Below are 23,831 nucleotides of genomic sequence, written 5' to 3'. Positions count from 1 at the left end.
ACAAATACCAATGTCCTTGTGGGGATAACCTAATGGCATAATCCACATCGGGGCTAGCCTGGAAATCCTGGGACAGATGGTTGCCATAACCTGGATCAGTGGGGCTTGTCAGGTGTGAGGAGGAGATGATGGGAGGAAGGGGAAGAGAAAAGCGAACAAAATTATGTTGAAGCTGAGTGGGGGGGGAGGGGGTGACAGAGCGAAGAGATATTAAACGAGCAGAAAGTGTTTTGAAATATTTTGGATCTCACGTGGGCAGGAGAGATGTGCTGTGCAAGTCTCGTTACAGCTGGAAGTGACAAAAATCTGATTTCTGCAGTGAGAATTTTATTGGAGGATACAGACTGCCTGCAATTAACATCTTAGGAAGGTGGGAGAAAATTAACAAATTATATCCACATCAGTGGTCTCAAGGCAACATACCTCCTAGCTAGATATTAAGTCTGCCAAGAAACCCTTGCAGACACCCTGAAGTACTGGTAACGCTTTCCAGGAGATAAGAGAGGAAAAGGTCACTTCATAAACCACATTTTGACAAGACTGAGAACCTGAACAGGGCAGTTTGTATGTTCCAGCTGGTTTTAAGGAAGTGAGCTCTGGGCAGTCCTTGCCAACACTCCCAGCTGTTACCCTGAAAGAAGGCTTTGAAGTCATCTCCCGTTTAGTTAGGACCCTGGCCTGGAATGTTCTCCATTTCTGGACTGAGGCTTCAGGAACTCTGCACCTTATCTTGCCGCTCTTTTAGAGCCCTGACACAATTCCCCACTGACTGGGAGGGTTAACGGGGACAGGATGGGTCCAACTTATTTTGGAAATTCACATTTTATTTATTGCACATATGATTCAGTATCTGTATCATAAAATGGTCTGGTAAAAACCTTTGGCAACTACTTATTTCATTAACATACTAACTGAACTGAAGTCAGTCAGGCTTTTGCTGTAAGAGTCTTATTTTAAGGATCTAGTGAGGTATTACGTGCTTCTTCACTAAACAGCCCCAGATTGCAGTACTTTTTAAATACCTGGGACCATCTGGGAAAAAAAAAGTTGATTCAGACATCATACCATCAACCAGGTTAAACTCCAAATGATTTAAGAATTTCACATTAAAATTTGAAGCCATAAAAGTACCTTAAAAAAAGTAACCTCAGAATGGGGAAAGATTTTCTAATGACGACTCAAAACTCAGAAACCAAAGAAGAAATTTATGGATAAATCCAATTATATCAACATGAAAGAAGCAGCATAAACACAGTTAAAAGACAAACCACAAATTAGGAAAAAAAAATCTGCAACCCATATTGCTGACAAGAGACCTCTCTCTTAAATAGAAAACGACTGACAATGCAAAGGAAGAATGAGCAAAAGATAAAACAATTTACAGAAAAAGAAATACAAATGGCACAGACACATGAAAGATGTTTAGCCTCACTTACAATAACAGAGAACACTTTATTAAAACTACACTAAGACACCATTTTTTTTCACCTATAAGGTTAGCAAAAATGCCGAAGTTTGACAACACCCTGTGCTGGAAAAGCTGTAGGGAAATAGGCAGACTCATGCATTGCTAGTAGAAGCCCGCCTTGGTGTCTCCCCAGAGAGAGCAATGTGTCACCATCTATCAAAATTACAAATGCACATAGCTCGTAAAACAGCCAAATTCTTGAATTTATCCTACAAATAGACTCATCCACTTGCAAAATAACATATAAAGTTATTCACCACACTATTGTTTGTCATAACAAAAGACCTGAGAACAACCAAAATGACAGCCACAGGAGACTAGTTAAACAAATCTCAACACAACTATACAAAAAAATACCGCGCTTCTGTAAAAAAAGAATGAGAAAACTATATACGCATAGAGAAAAATCACCTTACGTGAAAAAAGAAGGTTTATGACAGTGTATGCAGTATTCTCCTCTGTAAAAGGAGATAAGGGGATATAGGTTCAAACACACACACACACACACACACACACACACACAGAGCAACCTTTAAGAATAGACAATTACCTAGTAGTAGTGGTTACCTGTTCATGATGGGGTAGGAAGCAGGGTTTGGTGGGTGGGTGATGGCATGGAGATCTCGGAGTCTATATAATTTTACACTTTTTGACTTTTGACCCATGTCAAGTATTACCTATTCAAAATCCTAAAACATTGAAAAATTTACAACTTTTTTGGAAAAGTAAATACTTGGGTCTGATTTTTATTGCTTTTTCTTCCCCCTTCTGGGGAGATAATCAGCGATCCCTTCTTACAGGCTTGGTCCTGCTTGGTGATTCTGTCCACCCTTGGACTGCACTGACCCTCCCTCCCTCCTGACGTGGGAGAGGAGTGGTTAAGGCCAGTGAGGTTAGACAAAGGGGCCAAGAGGAACAGGGCCCCCCTGTCCCCTGGAAGGCTTCCTATAGAGCAGCAAAGGACGCAACTGGGTCAGGGGGCTCCACAAAAGCTCCTGGGGATAGAGTAGGGGGAGGGGAGGGGAAAGTGGGCTGGCTGGAGGTCTTCAGGACACAGAACCCTCAGGAGGAGTGAGGAATGGCAGGCTCTGGAGGGAGAGAGTATGGCAGGGTAGCCAGCAGAGAAGAGCGGAGACTTGAGAATACGTCTTTACCAGGCCCATATCTTCACCATGGAGAAGTCAGCACAGCACGTGGGGCAGTGAGGAGAGGCGGCATCACTAAGGACTCAGACCACAGGGGTGGCAGTCCCCACTCGGCCACCTGAGCAGGGTGGCCCCGACAAGTAACTTCTCAGAGCCCCGGTTCCCTCATCTTCTAATGGGGTAATAAATTTCACGCACTAAGCATTTTTCACCTATTACCTCATTTACTCTTCACAGCCCTGCCACAAGGAACGATTACTAGACCCATTTTCTAGATGAGTCAGTTGAGGCTCAGAGGGCTTCGGGAAGTAACTCAAGGTCACAGAGCCAGGAGGAGGTAGAGCTGCAGTGAGAGCTCACAACTCCCTGAGCCAAGGCCTCTTAGTTCCTAATTCTATAAAAAAAAGTAAAGTCAAAGACATGATTCACAAGTAGGTGAATTCTATAAATACTTGTAGTTTCCCAAGATAGTTCTCAACTTCTAGACCTACATAAAACTGTGCTTCCCCCAAGCTTCTGGCACTCAGAAGTACAGAAGATACCAGAGGGACTGAAGTGCTTTATAACAAAACATAGCCTCTCAGGATCTAAAATATATCTCTAACGAGCACACTCCCACATTTGGGGCCAAGTACAAAAATTAGACTTAGTAACAGTCTAACAGTCCACTTGGCTACGGCATCATTTCTGGAAAGGACTTAGAAATTGGAAGAGCATTTATCTTTGTGCCATCCACGAGGTAATGCTGGCTTTTAAAAGCGTTACAGTCAAAACCACATTATATTTATAATGAACTGGGCATAAAAGGTAGGCATTTAATTGATGTTCAAGGTCTCCCTCTTAAGATTAGATCTTTGAATCGAAAGCTTGTACAGAGGGGTTTCTCTTTCAGTTTTTACCCTTGGAGTGTTGAAAATGTGATTCAAAATTGAAGACTTCAATAAGTAAAAAGAGATCATAGAAAGAATAATTACATTACCAGAGTCAGCAGTTACTGCCTTTCTCTAAAAGGCCAAAATTGCACCGTTGACCTTAAAAGAAGATGGATCATAGAATTTCTCATTAATCTCCCATAATTCTTATACTATACCATCTTAGGATAGGTATACGTCTCATAGGTATCCCTGATTATAGTGGGTGGATATCTACAATTTCATCTAATAATCTGATTTACCCACAACCAATGGAGACAAATAATTCCATGTAAAAATTCTAATGTAAATTCAATAAATTGGTTCATTGAAAGTAATAGAGGACTACTCACAACAAAATATTAACTAGTGAATTATCCTAATTGGCCATTTAATATTAAAGTATTAATTACCATATTAAGCAGTTTGCCTAGATAAGCCTTACAAAAGTATTATCAAGGGCTCATGTGTGGTGATTAAAATTACATAATCCCGAATTCTAAAGGTTTATTATAAATCTTGCCAGGACAATAATTTTTTCAAGTATTCAAGCTATCTAGAACTTTTATTTATTTTTTTAAATTTTAGCCTTCTTATGGAAAAACACACGATATAACCCCATTTACTTGTTCTTCCCTTCCTAGTCGTCTTCTTTAACTCTTCTACAAATTTAGGTTTCTACAAGGCATTTTTCACTTATAAGGCTAAACGCATGCATAAACTGTTTTGTTTTAAAACTCTCAAACATGCAAACATCTGAAATTTCAGAAAGAAAATGGATGCAACAGACATACAGACACATAAACACAGAACGCACCCCCATCCTAGAAACAGAAAACATCCCCCCAAGTGGCAAAATCAAGCAAAGCAAGCACGCGTAGGACATAAATTTAGTTGCTACCAGCTATCCGCAAGCTGCACTGGCATTTGCAAGTCATACTTTTGGGAGCTGGGGTAGAACAGGTGAGTTTCAGCACGGTGCTGTCTAGCGGGCTTTAATCCCCATGGCAACAGAACAAAAATCCGGCAAACCAGTCCCGGCCAAAGAGACCCCCCTCCCCCACCTTAAGCTTGACTGCCCCTCACCTGCTCCCCTTCTCTCCTCTCTCCCCAGAAGAAGGCACTTCATGGAAACGTCTGGGAAAGCCCTTGGACTTTATTTTGTTACACCCTCTAAATGGACAAAAAACAAAAGAGAACAGGTGTAGCAGACAATATTTTCAAATGGCCACCAAGAGTTCCACCGATTCCCCCCTCCCACCTATCACAGACAAACCCCACCATTAGGCCTCACTGGGGGCATGTTCCATAGGGAAAGGTTACACACAATGATATCTGGGCTTGTTAAGGTCTTTTATGCTGAGATAAGAAATGCGAAATGGGAACTGTGCTCTTAAAAAGCTGTCTTTAGGTATTAGAAACCTCTATCATCCCTGGTGTTAATGGAAGGTAAAGATATCACCAACCTTGGCTGCGTGAACACAGCCTGAAGGGGGCTAGTGCACCACAACTAGCCGGGAGGGAGTCCGGGAAAAAGTCTGGAGCTGCCGAAGAGGCAAGAGACCGTTGTTTCGGGGTGCGCGAGGAGAGGGGATTCAGAGCACAGCCTAAACGAGCTCCAGAGACGGGCACGAGCCGCGGCTATCAGCACGGACCCCAGAGACGGGCATGAGATGCTAAGGCTGCTGCTGCCGCCACCAAGAAGCCTGTGTGCGAGCACAGGTCACTATCCACATCTCCCCTCCCGGGAGCCTGTACAGCCCGCCACTGCCAGGGTCCCGGGATCCAGGGACAACTTCCCCGGGAGAACGCACGGCGCGCCTCAGGCTGGTGCAATGTCACGCCGGCCTCTGCCGCCGCAGGCTCGTCCCACATCCGTACCCCTCCCTCCCCACGGCCTGAGTGAGCCAGAACCCCCGAATCAGCGGCTCCTTTAACCCCGTCCTGTCTGAGCGAAGAAGAGACGCCCTCTTCTGCGACCTACACGCAGAGGCGGGGCCAAATCCAACGCTCAGCCCCGGGAGCTGTGCGAACATAGAGAAAGGGAAATCTCTCCCAGCAGCCTCAGGAGCAGCGGATTAAAGCTCCACAATCAACTTGCTGTACCCTGCATCTGTGGAATCCATGAATAGACAACGAATCATCCCAAATTAAGGAGGTGGAGTGTGATTTTCTCTGTATAGTTTTGCTTTTACCATTTGTCCTAGGTTCTCTCTGTCCTTTTTTTAATTTTTTTTTAAGTGTAGTTTTTTAGCACTTGTTATCACTGGTGAATTTGTTTTTTGTTTGGTTGCTCTCTTCTTTCGTTCTTTTTTATTACTTTTTAATTTTTTCTTTATTTTTAATAATTTTTTATGTTTCATTTTAATAACTTTATTTTTCTCTTTCTTTCTTTCTTTGTTTCTTTTTTTCTCCCTTTTCTTCTAAGCCATGTGGCTGACAGAGTCTTGGTGCTCCGGCTGGGTGTCAGGCCTGTGCCTCTGAGGTGGAAGAGCTGAGTTCAGGACACTGGTCCACCTGAGACATCCTGGATCCACATAATATCAAACGGCAAAAGCTCTTCCAGAGATCTCCATCTCAACGCTGAGACCCAGCTCCACTCAACGACCAGCAAGCTACAGTGCTGGATACCCTACGCAAAACAACTAGCAAGACAGGAATACAACCCCACCCATTAGCAGAAAGGCTGCCTAAAATCATAATAAGGTCACAAATACCCCAAAACACACCACAGGATGTGGTCCTGCCCACCACAAAGACAAGATCCAGCCTCATCCACCAGAACACAGGCACCAGTCCCCTCCACCAGGAGGCCTACACAACCCACTGAACCAACCGTAGCCACTGGGAGCAGACACCAAAAACAACGGGAACTACGAATCTGCATCCTGTGAAAAGGAGACCCCAAACACAGTAAGATAAGCAAAATGAGAAGACACAGAAACACACAGCAGATGAAGGAGCAAGGTAAAAACCCACCAGACCAAACAAATGAAGAGGAACTAGGCAGTCTACCTGAAAAAGAATTCAGAGTAATGATAGTAAAGGTGATCCAAAATCTTGGAAATAGAATGGAGAAAATACAACAAACGTTTAACAGGGACCTAGACGAACTAAAGAGCAAACAAACAATGATGAACAACACAATAAATGAAATTAAAAATTCTCTGGAAGGGACCAATAGAAGAATAACTGAGGCAGAAGAATGGATAAGTGACCTGCAAGATAAAATAGTGCAAATAACTGCTGCAGAGCAGAATAAAGAAAAAAGAATGAAAAGAATTGAGGACAGTCTCAGAGACCTCTGGTACAACATAAAACTCATCAACATTCAAATTATAGAAGTCCCAGAAGAAGAAGAGAAACAGAAAGGGACTGAGAAAACATTTGAAGAGATTATAGTTGAAAACTTCCCTAACATGGGAAAGGAAAGAGCCACCAAAGTTCATGAGGCACAGAGAGTCCCATACAGTATAAATCCAAGGAGAAACGTGCCAAGACACATATTAATCAAACTATCAAAAATTAAATACAAACAAAAATATTAAAAGCAGCAAGGGAAAAACAACAAATAACACACAAGGGAATCCCCATAAGGTTAACAGCTGATCTTTCAGCAGAAACTCAGCAAGCCAGAAGGGAGTGGCAGGACATATTTAAAGTGATGAAAGGGAAAAACCTACAACCAAGATTACTCTACCCAGCAAGGATCTCATTCAGATTTGACGGAGAAATTAAAACCTTTACCGACAAGCAAAAGCTAAGAGAATTCAGCACCACCTAACCAGCTTTATAACAAATGCTAAAGGAACCTCTCTAGGCAGGAAACACAAGAGAAGGAAAAGACCTACAATAACAAACCCCAAACAATTAAGAATATGGTAATAGGAACATACATATCGATAACTACCTTAAATGTAAATGGATTAAATGTTCCAACCAAAAGACACAGACTGGCTGAATGGATACAAAACAAGACCCGTATATATGCTGTCTATAAGAGACCCACTTCAGACGTAGGGACACATACAGACTGAAAGTGAGGGGATGGAAAAAGACATTCCACGCAAATGGAAATCAAAGGAAAGTTGGAGTACCAATTCTCATATCAGACAAAATAAGACTTTAAAATAAAGACTATTACAAGAGACAAAGAGGACACTACATAATGATCAAGGGATCAATCCAAGAAGAAGATATAGCAATTGTAAATATTTATGCACCCAACACTGGAGCACCTCAATATATAAGGCAAATGCTAAAGGCCATAAAAGGGGAAATCAACAGTAACACAATCATAGTAGGGGACTTTAGCACCCCACTTTCACCAATGGACAGATCATCCAAAATGAAAATAAATAAGGAAACACAAGCTTTCAATGATACATTAAACAAAATGGACCTAATTGGTATTTATAGGACATTCCATCCAAAAACAGCAGAATACACTTTCTTCTCAAGTGCTCATGGAACATTCTCCAGGATAGATCATATTTTGGGTCACAAATGAAGCCTCAGTAAATTTAAGAAAATTGAAATTGTATCAAGTATCTTTTCCAACCACAACGCTATGACACTAGATATCAATTACAGGAAAAAAAATCTGTGAAAAATACAAACACATGGAGGCTAAACAATACACTACTAAATAACCAAGAGATCACTGAAGAAATCAAACAGGAAATCAAAAAATACCTAGAAACAAATGACAATGAAAACACGATGACCCAAAACCTATGGGATGCAGGAAAAGCAGTTCTAAGAGGGAAGTTTATAGCAATATAATCCTACCTCAAGAAACAAGAAACCTCTCAAGTAAACAAGCTAAACTTACACCTAAAGCAATTCTAGAAAGAAGAACAAAAAAACCCCAAAGTTAGCAAAAGGAAAGAAATCATAAAGATCAAATCAGAAATAAATGAAAAAGAAATGAAGGAAACGATAGCAAAGATCAATAAAACTACAAGCTGCTTCTTTGAGAAGATAAACAAAATTGATAAACCATTAGCCAGACTCATCAAGAAAAAAAGGGAGGAGACTCAAATCAATAGAATTAGAAATGAAAAAAGAGAAGTAACAACTGACACTGCAAAAATACAAAGGATCATGAGAGATTACTACAAGCAACTATATGCCAACAAAATGGACAACCTGGAAGAAATGGACAAATTCTTAGAAAATCACAACCTTCCGAGACTGAACCAGGAAGAAAGAGAAAGTATAAACAGACCAATCACAAGCACTGAAATTGAAACTGTGATTAAAAATCTTCGAACAAACAAAAGCCCAGGACCAGATGGCTTCACAGGTGAATTTTATCAAACATTTAGAAAAGAGCTAACACCTATCCTTCTCAAACTCTTCCAAAGTATAGCAGAGGGAGGAACACTCCCAAACTCATTCTACGAGGCCACCGTCACCCTGATACCAAAACCAGACAAAGATGTCACAAGGAAAGAAAACCACAGGCCAATATCACTGATGAACATAGATGAAAAAATCTTCAACAAAATACTAGCAAACAGAATCCAACAGCACATTAAAAGGATCATACACCATGATCAAGTGGGGTTTATCCCAGGAATGCAAGGATCCTTCAATATATGCAAATCAATCAATGTGATACACCATATTAACAAACTGAAGGAGAAAAACCATATGATCATCTCAATAGATGCAGAAAAAGCTTTTGACAAAATTCAACACCCATTTACGATAAAACCCCTCCAGAAAGGAGGCATAGAGGGAACTTACCTCAACACAATGAAGGCCATATATGACAAACCCACAGCGAACATCATTCTCAATGGTGAAAAAGTGAAAGCATTTCCTCTAAGATCAGGGAGAAGACAAGGTTGTCCACTCTCACCACTATTATTCAACATAGTTTTGGAAGTTTTAGCCACAGCAATCAGAGAAGAAAAAGAAATAAAATGTTTCCAAATCAGAAAAGAAGAAGTAAAGCTGTCACTGTTTGCAGATGACATGATACTATACATAGAGAATCCTAAAGATGCTACCAGAAAACTACTAGTGTTAATCAATGTATTTGGTATAGTAGCAGGATACAAAATTAATGCACAGAAACCTCTTGCATTCCTATACACTAATGATGAAAAATCTGAAAGAGAAATTAAGGAAACACTCCCATTTACCATTGCAACGAAAAGAAAAAAATACCTAGGAATAAACCTACCTAAGGAGACAAAAGACCTGTATGCAGAAAACTGTAAGACACTGATGAAAGACATTAAAGATGATACAAACAGATGGAGAGATATGCCATGTTCTTGGATTGGAAGAATCAATAATGTGAAAATGAGTATACTACTCAAAGCAATCTACAGATTCAATGCAGTCCCTATCAAACTACCAATGGCATTTTTCACAGAACTAGAACAAAAAATTGCGCAATTTGTATGGAAACACAAAAGACTAGGGAGAGCCAAATCAATCTCGAGAAAGCAAAGTGGAGCTGGAGGAATCAGGCTCCTGGACTTCAGACTATATTACAAAGCTACAGTAATCAAGACAGTATGGTACTGGCACAAAAACAGAAATATCGATCAATGGAACAGGACAGAAAGCCCAGAGATAAACCCAGGCACATATGGTCACCTTATTTTTGATAAAGGAGAGAAGAGTATACAATGGAGGAAAGACAGTCTCTGCAATAAGTGGTGCTGGGAAAACTGGACAGCTACATGTAAAAGAATGAAATTAGAACACTCCCTAATACCGTCCACAAAAATAAACTCAAAATGGATTAAAGACCTAAATGTAAGGCCAGACACTATAAAACTCTTAGAGGAAAACATAGGTAGGACACTCTATGACATAAATCACAGCAAGATCCTTTATGACCTACGTCCTAGAGTAATGGAAATAAAAACAAAAATAAATGAATGGGACCTAATGAAACTGAAAAGCTTTTGCAGAGCAAAGGAAACCATAAACAAGACGAAAAGACAACCCTCAGAATGGGAGAAAATATTTGCAAATTAAGCAACTGACAATGGATTAATCTCTAAAATTTACAAGCAGCTCATGCAGCTCAATATCAAAAACAAACAACCCAATCCAAAAATGGGTGGAAGACCTAAATAGACATTTCTCCAAAGAAGATATACAGATTTCCAAGAAACACATGAAAGGATGCTCAACATCACTAATCATCAGAGAAGTGCACATCAAAACTACAATGAGGTATCTCCTCACACCAGTCAGAATGGCCATCATCAAAAAATCTAGAAACAATAAATGCTGGAGAGGGTGGAGAAAAGGGAACATGTTGAGCTGTTGGTGGGAATGTAAATTGATACAGCCACCATGGAGAACAGTATGGAGGTTCCTTAAAAAACTAAAAATAGAACTACCATATGACCCAGCAATCCCTCTACTGGGCATATACCCTGAGAAAACATAATTCAAAAAGAGTCGTGTACCACAATGTTCACTGAAGCTCTATTTACAATAGCCAGGACATGGAAGCAACTTAAGTGTCCATCAACAGATGAATGGATAAAGAAGATGTGGCACATATATACAATGGAGTATTACTCAGCCATAAAAAGAAACGAAATTGAGTTATTTGTAGTGAGGTGGTTGCACCTAGAGTCTGTCATACAGAGTGCAGTCAGAAATAGAAAAACAAATACTGTATGCTAACACATATATATGGAATCTAAAAAAAAAAAAAAGGTCTGAAGAACCTAGGGGCAGGACAGGAATAAAGACGCAGATGTAGAGAATGGACTGTAGGACATGGGGGGGGGAAGGGTAAGCTGGGATAAATGAGAGAGTGGCATGGACATATATACACTACTAAATGTAAAACAGATAGCTAGTGGGAAGCAGCCACATAGCAGAGGAAGATCAGCTCGGTGCTCTGTGACCACCTAGAGGGTTGGGATATGGAGGGTGGGAGGGAGACACAAGAGGGAGGAGATACGGGGATATATGTATATGTATAGCTGATTCACTTTGTTATCAAGCAGAAACTAACACACCATTGTAAAGCAATTATACTCCAATAAAGATGTTAAAAAAAATTAAAAAAAGATATCACCAACCCAAGAATGACCTCTGGTCCTTCCACTTTTGACAAGCTCCCCTGCAAACAGGATGGCTTAAAATACCATTGGAATAAATAGAACTTGGGAGGAATCTATTTGGTACCGTTTGAACCTCCCTTCTGCCACAAATTTCTCTGAATTCGGTGCTGTTAGACCAATCCGGGGTTTTGCCTTTTCCCCATGCGTGCCTCTCATCTCCGGACAAACACTTTCCTGATTCACAATACAGATGGTGGAACAGTACGAGGGCTCCTCAGATAAGGTGGAGGTAGCAGTTGGCAAGTTATTACCAAATATAAAGTCCGATATTTCGTTTCCCCTTAAAACTTAAATGACCTGAGAATTGGAGACTTGGCTCTAGCATTTGAAAGATGCACTTCTGTCATACTGGAAAATGTTCATTTAATTATATTTAATCCCCAAACCACCTGGGCTATAGCATTTCACACTGAAAGGATTCCTATTCTTTCCAAACTCCATTGATAGAACAGTAAAGATTAACTCCGATATAGGAAGGTTCTCTTTTTTAGAAGTTCTCATGAATCCCATGCAGAACTCTGAATTCAAGTTATGTGATTTCAAAGAACATTTGTTAACTTCTGATTTACTTGGTGGTTTTCTACTTCTAGGAAGAGACATCCTCTAATTCTCAACTATTAGGTTTTTCTTCTCCCTTAATACAAGCTTTCATTTATTTTGTTAATTATTAGACTCCAAGTTGGGTAAAAGTGCTTGGCGCAGAAACCAAATTAGGGAGGAATCAAAACTTGGGAAAATGATTAAAAAGTGTCGGGGTGAGGAAGGGAAGGGGAGGGTGCTGTAATTCAGAACTTCTTGTCTCCCTCTATTGAGTACATTCTGCAACTACAACAACTGTCCTCAAAACCACGCACATACTCAGCGCGGCTACCAACATTAATCCGAGGAAATCACGAGTGTGTGGAGTGTTTTTGCAAATTTTCATAAGAACTTGAAATTTGCAGCTTCCTAAAATATTTAGACTTCCTCTCAACCCTTAGCCCTACTCTGAATTCTGCCAGACTCACTCGGGAATTTTGGAGCGGAGCCGGCTATCTCCGCAGTTTCTCCTCACACACAATCACAGGCGCTTCAAACTACCACCCTGTAAACTGACAACACTCCGCTGAGAAGCAAATGCCATAAAACTAACATCCTGAATAATCGAGGGGGCTACCTGAGCAACCCGACAGGACAGACCCGATCAGCCCTGGGAGAGAGGACACTTAATTCAGAGAAATCCAAAGAAAGGGGTTGGTTATGTAGCAGAGACTGAATATTATAAGGAGTTTCCCTTTTCCTGAAAAGCCAGCTTGGCTGAAAAATGTATCCATTCACTTCTCAACAGAGTGCATCCTGTCTTTTAAGTATCATAGTGTTTAAATGGCAACCTTTAGTGGTGAATCTCTCCCTGCTTTTGTCTAAGTGACTACACGTTCCCTGGTTCTAAGAGCTTCAACTGGCATCTCAGGGCCAACTAGACAGCAGGGGGCCGGTTACTATAACAACGGACGGTTCTCTGAATTCTGAAAGGCCCCTGAGTAGCCATTTGGGAAACAGTTATTGAGCAAAAGTTGCCTAGGATCGCCCACGTGACCCAGATCTCCCTGCACAGAGCTGCCCAGAGAAAGAAAAAAATAGCTGCCCATCTTCAGGAACAGCTGCGGTCTCTAGAGGCTCCCTACCCCCATGCTTTTAGCATCTCAGAGCAAGACACCACCATGTCATCAGAAACTCAACCCTCCGAGGCAAGCACGTTTCGGCATCATGAAATGTGCATTCTTCTCCCCACTGGCTCCACACGTTGTCAGGCTTTGCCGAGCTGGATTGTAACAGTTATTCCTAATGATTAAAAAAAAAAAACCTTCTTGAACTATACCTACAGGTACAGGTTCCCCAGAGAGATGAGTGACATGGGCAGTTTACCAGTTTATAAAAGAAAGAATCATGCCCAGAATACAGGCGGCCCCGTGAGTGGTCTGTTTACAGAAAAGATAAAGGTGATCACACAAAGCCACCAAAAAGTACGACTGGGAAGCTTGGCTTTTTCTAGACTTGAATTGCATGTAAACCCATCTTTTGATTCTCATGCCCTCCCTCACAAGAGATACAGAAAAGCAGCTTGGTCTGACCCAATGCCTGTGTATGTGCCCCAAATCCCCTCAGAAAGAATCTGAGCCTGCCCACAAAAGTGGACTTTATTTTGCATAGAAGAATGCACATTTAAGTGAAGGGCAGAGACGGGCAGACTGGCGAGCAGGGGACCAGTTGGCTCTGTGCAGCCTACTAGTGCCATGAGGGGATGTGAGAACAGTGATGTCGATCTCCCTGTTGATCACGAGAACCCAGACAGCTGGGGTTTTAAGCAAAATCTTCCTATTTTCAAAATAATTCAGATTTTAAAAAACAAGATGTCAGGACTTCCCTGGCAGTCCAGTGGTTAAGATTCCACGCTTCCACTACAGGGGGCACGGGTTCGATCCCTGGTAGGGGAACTAAGATCCTGTGTGCTGCATGGCACAGCCAAAAAAGGAAGGAAGGAAGGAAGGAAGGAAAGAAGGAAGGAAGGAAGGGAGGGAGGGAGGGAGGGAGGGAGGGAGGGAGGGAATGTTTAAAAAAACCCAAAAAAACAAGAAGTCAGCTACATAAAACAGACCTGGAGGCCGCCAGTTTTTGACCTCTATCTGGGATAACCTTTGTTTACCTGCTCATCTCCTCCATTAACCTACACGCTCCTTGAGACAGGAATTCCGTCTCCTCGCAGCATCTCCAGTGCCCAACACAAACTAGATGCTTGAGAAATGTCTTTGAATGAACACATGAAGGAAGGAATACACGAGCCAGCTGTGAAGGGTCTTAGGTCAACAAAACAAAACAAAGCCCTAGGTGTGAATACAGCTGACTCTTGAACAACATGGGGGTTAGGGTGTCGACCTTTGCACAGTCGAAAATCTGCATATAATGTAGTTGGCCCTCATATTCACATTTCCTCCACATCTGTGAGGCCATGGATTCCACCAAACACAGGTCGTATAGTACTGTCGTGCTGACTGCTGAAAAAAAATCCGAGTATAAGTCAACCCCTGAAGTTCAAAGATGCCTTGTTCAGAGGTCAACTGTACTTCCCAAACATACTAGCCTGTGATCCTGGGCAAGTCCCCGCTTCCGGACACTGTCTTCTCCCTTGGAAGAAGGTGATGCAGTCCCCGCCACCTTGGCCACCACCCATGGCTGCTGTGAGGATTAAGTCATGTCATGTTTGCTTCATGTTAATTCACCATCATTGACTGTCGTGATTGACAATGTTTCCCCCTTGCTATCTGTCCACAGTCACGCGCATGGGAGGTATCACTGCTATTACACCATCTCCTTTGTGACTTTCCTGGGGCGGAGGGGGGGAGGGCAAACATCTAAACCAAATCCAGTCATCAGAGAGCACGCACGGAAGCGCCCGCTGCTAGAGCAGATGGGCGCAGAGTGTGTGCCCGGCTCACAGCAGCTCTGAGTGTCACGGCTGCTACTGTGGAATCCAGGAGGGATGCGAGCTCCGCTGGGCACACGTGGTCTGCCATTCCTCCATCAAGAAGGGTGTTAGCGCCTGCCCACACTTGACCTGACACGCATCTGTCTGTGTACCAGAGGCTCGGTTATGCCAACTCAAAACCCACACACATTTGTGGTTTGTGTCCCTTCCTATTTACTACGCTGTCTCCCCCGAACATCCAGGGAAGAGAAAAATTGCAGTGTCAACACAATGCACTTGATTTCATGAACAGCATTCTTAATGAGGAGACACCAACAGAGGGCAAAATTTCTGAACATCTAAAGATGAGAGTAAAAGAGAGACCTTCTTCTATCTGCCTATGAAGCTAAATTGGTGTTGACTGATTTACCACGGAATATGCAGACGGCTCAGTCATGGGCTGAAGAGGGATGTGAATTTCTCAGATCAGAAAGTGAAATCCTTCTAATACCAAACTGCAACAAACCTGGGTTAGATGTTACAATTCCCACTTTGAGTTTCCATTTTCTGTTCCAGAGTCTGTGTAGTTAGCTCAGCCCTATCTGAGTGTGAGAAGAAAAGCTGTTTTATACTTCTGGAAAGTTCTTTCCCAAGCTAGAATTACGGTCAATAAGATGCTCAATTTGTCATCAAGGTACGATAGCACTGATTAGCTGGAACTAAGAACAGAACAGACAGGTGATATTATTCAACATCAAAATCTATTTGGCTTCTAAAACACTTGAAAATACATATAGTTGGTCCTCAACTTTTCTCCTTTGTGTTTTTGGCAAATCCAAAACATAGGATCTTTTCAACACACAAACATGTGCTACAAAAACAGGCTGTGGAAGGAAGTAAATGCCTCCAGACAAGCTATTCCCCGTCTAGGCAAAACAATGTAATGATTAACACAGTGGGCAATGAAGTCAGAGTGGCTAGGTTCAAATCCAGGATCCACCAAAGATTAACACTGTGACTTATGATTTTACCAAGCCTCAGTTTTCTGATCTGCAAAATGGATGTAATAATTCCAAGGATTCGAATGTCAATCCGCTTAGCACATGTGTATTATGGTGAATACTCAAGAAGAGATTCTTGGCTGTTCAGGCCTTAAGATATATGAAGCCATGTCAGGGTAAGACTTTCTTTGCTCATCAGAGAGAGAAGAGGTACCTTCAAAGCAATTTTCCTCAAGAGTACAGGAAAAAAAAGAATTAAAAATATCTTCACAATACTGACAATTCGAAGTGGACGCTCATGTCTCGCTCACAGTTGCTAAGGTATTCTATGGAACAAGTTAATAAATAAACAAGTTGCATGCCCCAGCATACGGACTGGACACCCTGTATAGAGCTCTTTTCCCAGCATCAACCTCAAATTATGAAAATCGCAAAGAAACCTTCTCCAAAATTTCCTCTTCTGAGTGGCAGCAGCTGTGCTGCTCCAAGTCTTTTTCAAGAACGTCAGCACATTAATGCCATATAACAGCTTGTCTTGGTGAGACGGGGGGCTGGAGCTCTTGGAACGGCCTTTCTGACTGTAGTCATTCAAAAGGTGCGTTTTGTTACCATCTTCGGGAACAGGGCCAAAATGGCACACTTTAAAAAGTACTGAATTGATTTCTTCTCCCTCATTTCAACTGAAACGATTACAGCTCTGCACCGTCGCATGTTGGTATGGGTTACACTATTTAAAAGGCACACACGGGGCACCACTTATAAAAGGAGGCAAGTGGTAAGTGCTCATTGATTTTTCCTTGATTTTATCTTTATTAGCTGTCCCACCGCCCTGACCCTGGTGCCAAAACGCTCTGCATGTTTCTTCCTAGCTTTACAGCACCTTCTGCATTGTTATGATTTTACTACATCTCTTCAAGGCAGACATTTGCGAGGAGACTCGGAGAGAGACCTTACCTGTAACATCTCAGCCAACCGTATTTCAAACTAAACTCCCACAAACTCATGTTGCTGCCTGTAAAAATGCTGCTCAAATAGCTCCCTAAAGGACTTCTGTATATCTTCCAGTCGACCAGAAATATACGAGGTCTCTACCTATATTTTTTAGTTTTGGCCAAATGTGATGTAATGAGACTAACAATTGGCCTCCAAAGAGGTCCCTTTCAGGAAACATACTCTTAACCCAATGATGCCAAAGGGCCTAAATATTTAAGGATACTTCTGGCTGTGCTCCACGAATATCAGTGCGCTCCCCAACTTATCGCGTGTCCTTGGGGCTGAGGGGCCATCTGTGGCCAATGGGGAGCAAACAGGAGTGGAGGATTACACTCCCGGGCCGTGCAGTTGAAAGCTAGGTGGCTCGTCGATTTTTCTATCAATTTTTTCTCCACCCCAGGTGGGAAAGGGCTGCCCAACCCCCCTCAGACTTCACACGGTGAGGACTCAGCTTCGTGTGGTTACGCCGCTGGGTGGCGGGGGGGTGGGGTGGGGGTATCTCCTGCAGCAGCTCCAGCAGCTGATGCCAGCACTGCCCAGGCTGACCACCCTGCCTCAGTGTTGTTTCGGAAGGGACAGGGCCGTGGGTGGGGTCACATCTTTAGTTACTTAGGGTGAGCTCCTCTGGAATTGTCTGCAAGCCCATTAAGAGTATCACCCAAACCAATCATTAGCTTTATGGTCGCCCTTCCCTTTTTTTTTTTGCGATACGCGGGCCTCTCACTGTTGTGGCCTCTCCCGTTGCGGAGCACACGCTCCGGATGCACAGGCTCATCGGCCATGGCTCACGGGCCCAGCCGCTCCGCGGCATATGGGATCTCCCTGGACCGGGGCATGAACCCGTGTCCCCTGCATCGGCAGGGGACTCTCAACCACTGCGCCACCAGGGAAGCCCCGCACTCCCCTTTTTTGGCCCAAAGTGGTTCTGCTCGGTAGGTTCACCTACATTTCTACTATCCTTAGCTCCCAACAGGCAACTTTCAGCTATTTCTAGGATAAGTACTTTGCACAACTGAGATCACGCAAAAGAAGGAATTCTAGAAGGAAATTCCGAAAGTTATTTTCAAGCCATGTGTTAAGCAGTGAACATATAATTGGGAATTGTGTGCAGTCCTATGATATGATTACATGTCCGGGACAGCATCTGTTTAGATCTGTAAACCTGATTTTCTTTATTCGAGAACAATGACTTCTCTTTAGGCACAGCAGGACCCAGAATTGAATTTGTATTTTTCTCTACAGTCAGGGATCTGATATTCACCATCTGCCGGGGAATGGAATGAACATTTCCTGGTGCTCAGACCTAATCCTCACATGAACTCACTGGCACATTTCTTAACTCTATTTTGCAGAGGAGGACGCTGAAGGTGATGGAGGAGTCTTGTCTAAGGTAGTGTTTCTCCCCCTTTTTTTCATAGGCACCTCCCCTAAGGGGCCTTTATAGACTTTTTTTCCCTAATCACACCCTCCCAATGAAATTTTAATATCAATGACAAATTGCATATCTGTGTATGTACTAGATACGTGTGTGTGTGTGTGTGTGTGTGTGTGTGTGTGTGTGTGTATCTATGCTTGATATACAAAAAGTTTTTTCACCTTCCCCAAACCCATTTTCACCGCTTTGGGGATGATCACATTCCCGTTAGAAATATATGCTCTAAGGCGACCCACACGGTGAGGGACTGGTAATGCCTGGCCCCAAATCCAGGCTGTCTGACTCTGGCCCGTGTTCGTACTTCACTTCCCAGTGTTTGCCGCTTTTCGTCTTGCCCTCTCGCAGCTTTGGCCCTTCATACGTTTCCATCACTCTCAGGATATGACAGTGGCATCGGGGCCTTCGTGATCGGGCCCCTCCTGTCCTCATGCTTTGTTCCAGCAACACTGAACCACAGGTGCCTGCTTACGAGAGGCTGGGTTCTCTCTCTCCAGCGCCACACCTCCTTCACTGGCTGGGGACCGCTGTGCTTCAAGGCCCAGCTCATGCCTCAGCTCCCCCAGGGAGCCTTGTCTGACTCCACCCCGCCCCCCCGGCCTGCTGCAAGTCCTGCCTGCGTGCTGTCACAGCAACTTGGGCTCACTGCTGTCCGTACACTCGCCGTAGTCTTTGTTTCCCTGACTGCGTCGCCCAGGGGACCGTGAGGGCCTTGAGGGAAGGGCCATGAACCCTAAATCACCAGGCCCAGCACAGCGTGCGGCAGGAACTCCACAAGCGCTTGCCGAATGGGAGCTGCAAGGGGCTCCAATGCCCACAGAAGAGTAAAATAGCTTTATTATTCCATAGCAGAACTCTGAGCTGAACCTTCTAAACTCCTGCATGCACTCTTTAATAATCCTGCACTTGAGACAGGATTGAAAGCACCCCTCATTTTTCCAGGGCATGACACACACACGTGTGACACCAGAGTCCTAGTGAGAACCCCAGGCTGGCCGCGCTGAGCTCACACGCCTGCCTTGTTTCTTTCCGGCTATTTACACGCGCATTTGCCCTGCTATCCAAGTCTGAATTCTCTTTTCTTAGTGCAAATCCCTCCCCTCCTTGATTCCGACTTCTCAGCTTTTGGAGGGGCACTGCCCTCTTCTGTCTGCCTAGCACCTGCATCCAGTCGCCTCTCTGGGTCTTGATGGTCCTTTGGGGAACCACCCCTTGTCCACCTTCAGTGCATGTGGTTTCGAGGACAACGTCCTCGTTTCTGGGCTCCAGAGTTAAATGTAAGACCCAGGCCTGACAAGTCTTCATCTCCGCTGGCTGCCAGAGGGCTCTGGGGACGGGCAAATACCCCGAGTCAGTTCTAAGACTTGCCACCTTGGGGTTAAACTGGTACTACTGGAGGAGAGCAATTCCCTTTCCACTGGGATGGGGGGATGTAAGTCCAACATGGGCCAGAGGCCACCATGTGGAAACAGTCAGAGGGCCTCCCCAAGAGAAAAGACCAGACAGACAGAGAAAGTGCAGATCCCAGAGACAGAGGGAGAGAGAAAGAGGCTCACAGCACATGCCGAGCCCCGTTTTCCTTGTTCTGTCTTTCGAAAAGAGCTGGGCCTGATGCTCCGGAACATCCAACGTCACGCATCAACCAGCTCTTTCTTTCCTGTGCTTAAGGCAGTTTGGAAGAGGTGTCTCTCTGTCAGCAGCAACAGAAATGGTTCTGGCCAGGAGTGGATGAGAACAATGCACACTCCTGCGCCCACGGCAGGCATTTCAACAAATGCTGGTTCCCTTTCCCTTCCCTGGTCAAAGAAAGCAGCCGAGCCTAACGGTGAGGCACTGGCACAACAGGCCCACGGACCCCAAGTCCACGTGACTCAGAGCTGAACGTCCAGCACGCTCCGCCTCCACAGGATTCAGTGCAGTACCAGGTACGTATCTCAGGGGTTCAAAAAGTTCATGGATTCTAGATTGAAGACATCTTGTGTTCAAAACCAGGGCCCACCACTGCCTGCAGAACCCTTCACGAGTCACGCGCCCCACCCCGAGCTTCTGCCCCTTACTTTTAATATGGGGATGGGAACATACAAACGTGTCGTAAGGATCCCAGGAGATGGGGCCTGGCGAGAGCTTGGCACAGCAGCTGGTGCTCAAAAAGGACTCTGTGAACATCAGCAAACACCCACATCGTGCAAGGGACGCTAGTGGAGAAACAATTCAGAGTCCTCGGCTTTCACTTCCAACGGTTTCATGAACCCGTTGCAATTGCAGTGAAAAGAGCCCTATAGTTTTGATTCAGACTCACTGAGTTTGTCAAAAATATAAACAGTGTGAATTTCTAATGGGAAAAAACACCTTGAATGTAAGGGTCTTGAAAGCTCTCTTTATGACATTACACAGCCCCTTCCTGTAAGCAGCTTGCCCTCAACACGTCTGCTTCGCCAAACGTCCACGGTCTGCTTTGGTCAGAGTGATCCGTTCTCAGGTAGGCAGAGAGCCAAGGTGGGCCAACCAGAAACAACCCTGAGGTTTTTGCTAGAACTATTTGGAACAGGAACTTTTCCACACTGGGGTTGCTAGGGTTACCCAGCCAGGGGCAGCTGTGGGTTCTCTGTGTTCCTTTGTGGGGAGAGTCTGCAACTAAAACCACACGGCACCAAAAGGAGCCAAGAGGAGGGCAGGCAGGCCTTTCGTTCCCTCTCTGTGCTCAGTTCAACCCACGTTAGGCAGCCTCCCAGTTACTAACAGGCTCCAGACAACTATTTGTTTGCAAACCACTGTCCTGGAGAAAGGACGGCATGGAGGTGAGTCTAGTGTTTCCAGGCTCACCCTGAAACACAATATAACCCATCATCTAGCTGGTCTGTAGCACTAACGCAGCTATAGTTAGACGCCTGGGGGAGCCTCGGATGAACGCTTCCTTCTTCTCTTGTTCTTTCCAACTGAAAACAGACCTAGGGACACAGGCCAATCTGTCGGCAATCTGTTGATCCCACCTTCAGAATGTATCTATATCCAATCAGTTCTACAACCTGCACTGCTGCCCTCACGGGAGACACCATCACTCCTTCCGGGACCAGTTCAGTAGTCTTCTACCTGGTCTCTCTGCTTCTGCCCCTTGCTCCTCTGCAGTGGTCTTTGCAGCACAGCCAAGTAATCCTGAAGTTAGATCACAACACTTCTCTACCAAACAGTACTTCTCTTAGGGTCAAAGGCAATGTGTTTACAATGGCCCACAAAGCAGTCCCTGACCCAACTCCCTTCCATCCTGTTTCTTCCTGATGCCCTTTCCTACCACTCTCTCCCATTCTCACCTGCTCCAGCCACACCTCTTGGCCATTCCTGGAACATACGAGGCGCACTCCTGCCTCAGGGCCTTTGCACATGCTGTTTCCTCTGCCTGGAACATGCCCCAGGTGGAGCCCATTTGACTCCTTCCTCCTTTAGGTCTTTGGACAAATACCACTCGCCAGGTAGGCCTTCCTTAACCACTCTGCCCGCTCACCGCTAAGCCTCAGCATCCCCCCTCTGCTTTCCAGATTTAGTTTTCTCCATTATACACTTACCGCCACCTCGTTTGCTTTATTTATTGCCTGTCTCCCCCACTAAGATGTAAGCTCCATGAGAGAAGAGTGTCTGGCACACCACAGGGGCTCAAAATTCATCAAATGAATGGAAAGAAGGGAGGGAGGGAGGGAAATATGACACGTATTCATCACTGATGAAGCTTGTTAAAGGGCAGAAGCTTCCTACATCAGTCTGACAGGTGAAGGCAGCCAGGCCAGCCGCGTGGGCCAAGCCTGCTTCACTCAGTTAAACTGGCTGAGAGAGTGTAGCTGAAAAAACACACAACTTTTAAATAGGAGCTGCAAGCAGGCTTCCCGTGGGAAGCAGTGAGAACCAGTTCAAGGATGATGCTAACATAAGGATGACTTGCCATCAGCCATCTTTATCCTGTGTCTATTAAATGCCACATAACATGATAAACGTTTTCCTATCACCGAATTTTCAGCAAAGGGCTATGAAAAAAATTTTCAGGTCAAGAGGAGCTATTATGCGGATACGACAAAGCGAAGCACGGTCTCAGGGAAACTGGAAATGCTATGAAACTTATTAACTCCGTTTGTAGGTTTAGGAACTGAAGCTCAGAGTGGAAATGGGATTTGTTGCCAGCAAGTAGCAGGCCTGGGATTTGAACCCGGATCTCCCTGATTCCCAAGCAATCGCCTCTTTGGCACTCAATCCTAGAAACCCATCATGAGCGCCTTCATCTCAGTAGTGGCTCTATCCCACCGGCTTCTTGCAGATAAAGCGGATCTCCCAGGTGGCGACACCAGGAAACACTCCAGCTACCTTACCTTTCTGAATGAAGAGGCCGTGGGCTTCCCCTCCCCTCGGGCCAGCCACCCCCCGCCAGGGCAGCATGCTGACAGCACAACCCCACGCCCACACCCTCTGTGTCAGGGCTGCCTGGCTGACTCACCTCCAGTAAACCAGTACAGCAATGAGGAGGATGAGGCACACGAAGGTCAAGGCTGACACCACAATCAGAGGGACGATCCACTCCATCCTCCCTGGAGAAGGGCGGCTTATCATTCCCGAGGTGTTCTTTTCTGCTGCAAAGAGAAACCACGCCAGTTAGAGGGCAGAGGCTAGCCGAGGGGGGGCGCTGGGGAGCCAGAGTGCGATGGGGATTTCTGCTCCAGTTTTGGGTGGTTTCTGGAGAACAAGGCTACCTGGTGACGAGGGGCAACCTGCAGCCCACGCTGCTTCCCACCGAGTCCCAAGCCACATGGGACCTGTGCTGCAGGCTGCATCCTGTAATCGCCAGTGGGATGGATTTGCAGGTAGCGTTCAAGATGTTGTTAAGAAGAGTTGCACGGAAGACAGAGACCCAGCCTCACTCCAAGAACCTTACCGTCCCTGAGCGGCCTTTGGATACACTGAACGAATGTGCTCAAGTCGGAATGTCGCACAAAACTTGCTTGTGCAAAGAGGCGGGGGAGCCTTGCAGGTTTGCCAAGGCAGGAGGGGTGGAGGCAGCGATGGGTTTTACTAAGATGACGGCTGTGACCACAATGGGTATGTCTTTCTTTGTCTGCTTAGCATCTGTTACCCCTTCCTCTAGTAACTGCACCCATTTCTGCTGTGGGAGACCACCTCTCCCCAAAAGACAGTCCTGGTGGCACAACTGTCCAAGTGTGGGCCCCCCTAGGCTCCTGGCCAAGCGGAGGGGCAGGACTCAAGCTAAGGCAATGGTACTCTCACCCCAGAATCTCAACCACTCCAAGTCTGAGCAACCGCACATCCCAGAAGGAGCACCCAGACTCC

The 23,831-nt window shown here is 44.7% G+C and overlaps 1 protein-coding gene across 3 annotated transcripts in view; it reads right to left on the bottom strand.

Annotated features, from left to right (window-relative positions):
- Positions 1-23,831, bottom strand: part of PTPRG (protein tyrosine phosphatase receptor type G) — a 725,910-nt gene that overhangs the window by 67,431 nt on the left and 634,648 nt on the right. For 2 of the 3 annotated variants that reach the window (XM_060022819.1, XM_060022821.1), the window contains 2 exons: positions 22,984-23,116; positions 4,611-4,697 (listed from right to left, as the gene is read on the bottom strand). In XM_060022819.1, the coding sequence (XP_059878802.1) occupies positions 4,611-4,697; positions 22,984-23,116 (220 nt within the window). The remainder of the gene's footprint in view (positions 1-4,610; positions 4,698-22,983; positions 23,117-23,831) is intronic. The other variant, XM_060022820.1, reaches the window with a different exon arrangement.

Source organism: Delphinus delphis, chromosome 10 (genome assembly GCF_949987515.2).
Source record: "Delphinus delphis chromosome 10, mDelDel1.2, whole genome shotgun sequence".
In the NCBI taxonomy this organism is placed as follows: Eukaryota; Metazoa; Chordata; class Mammalia; order Artiodactyla; family Delphinidae; genus Delphinus; species Delphinus delphis.
The sequence above is the reverse complement of the archived record's forward strand: the minus strand, read 5'-3'. Positions and strand labels throughout refer to the sequence as shown.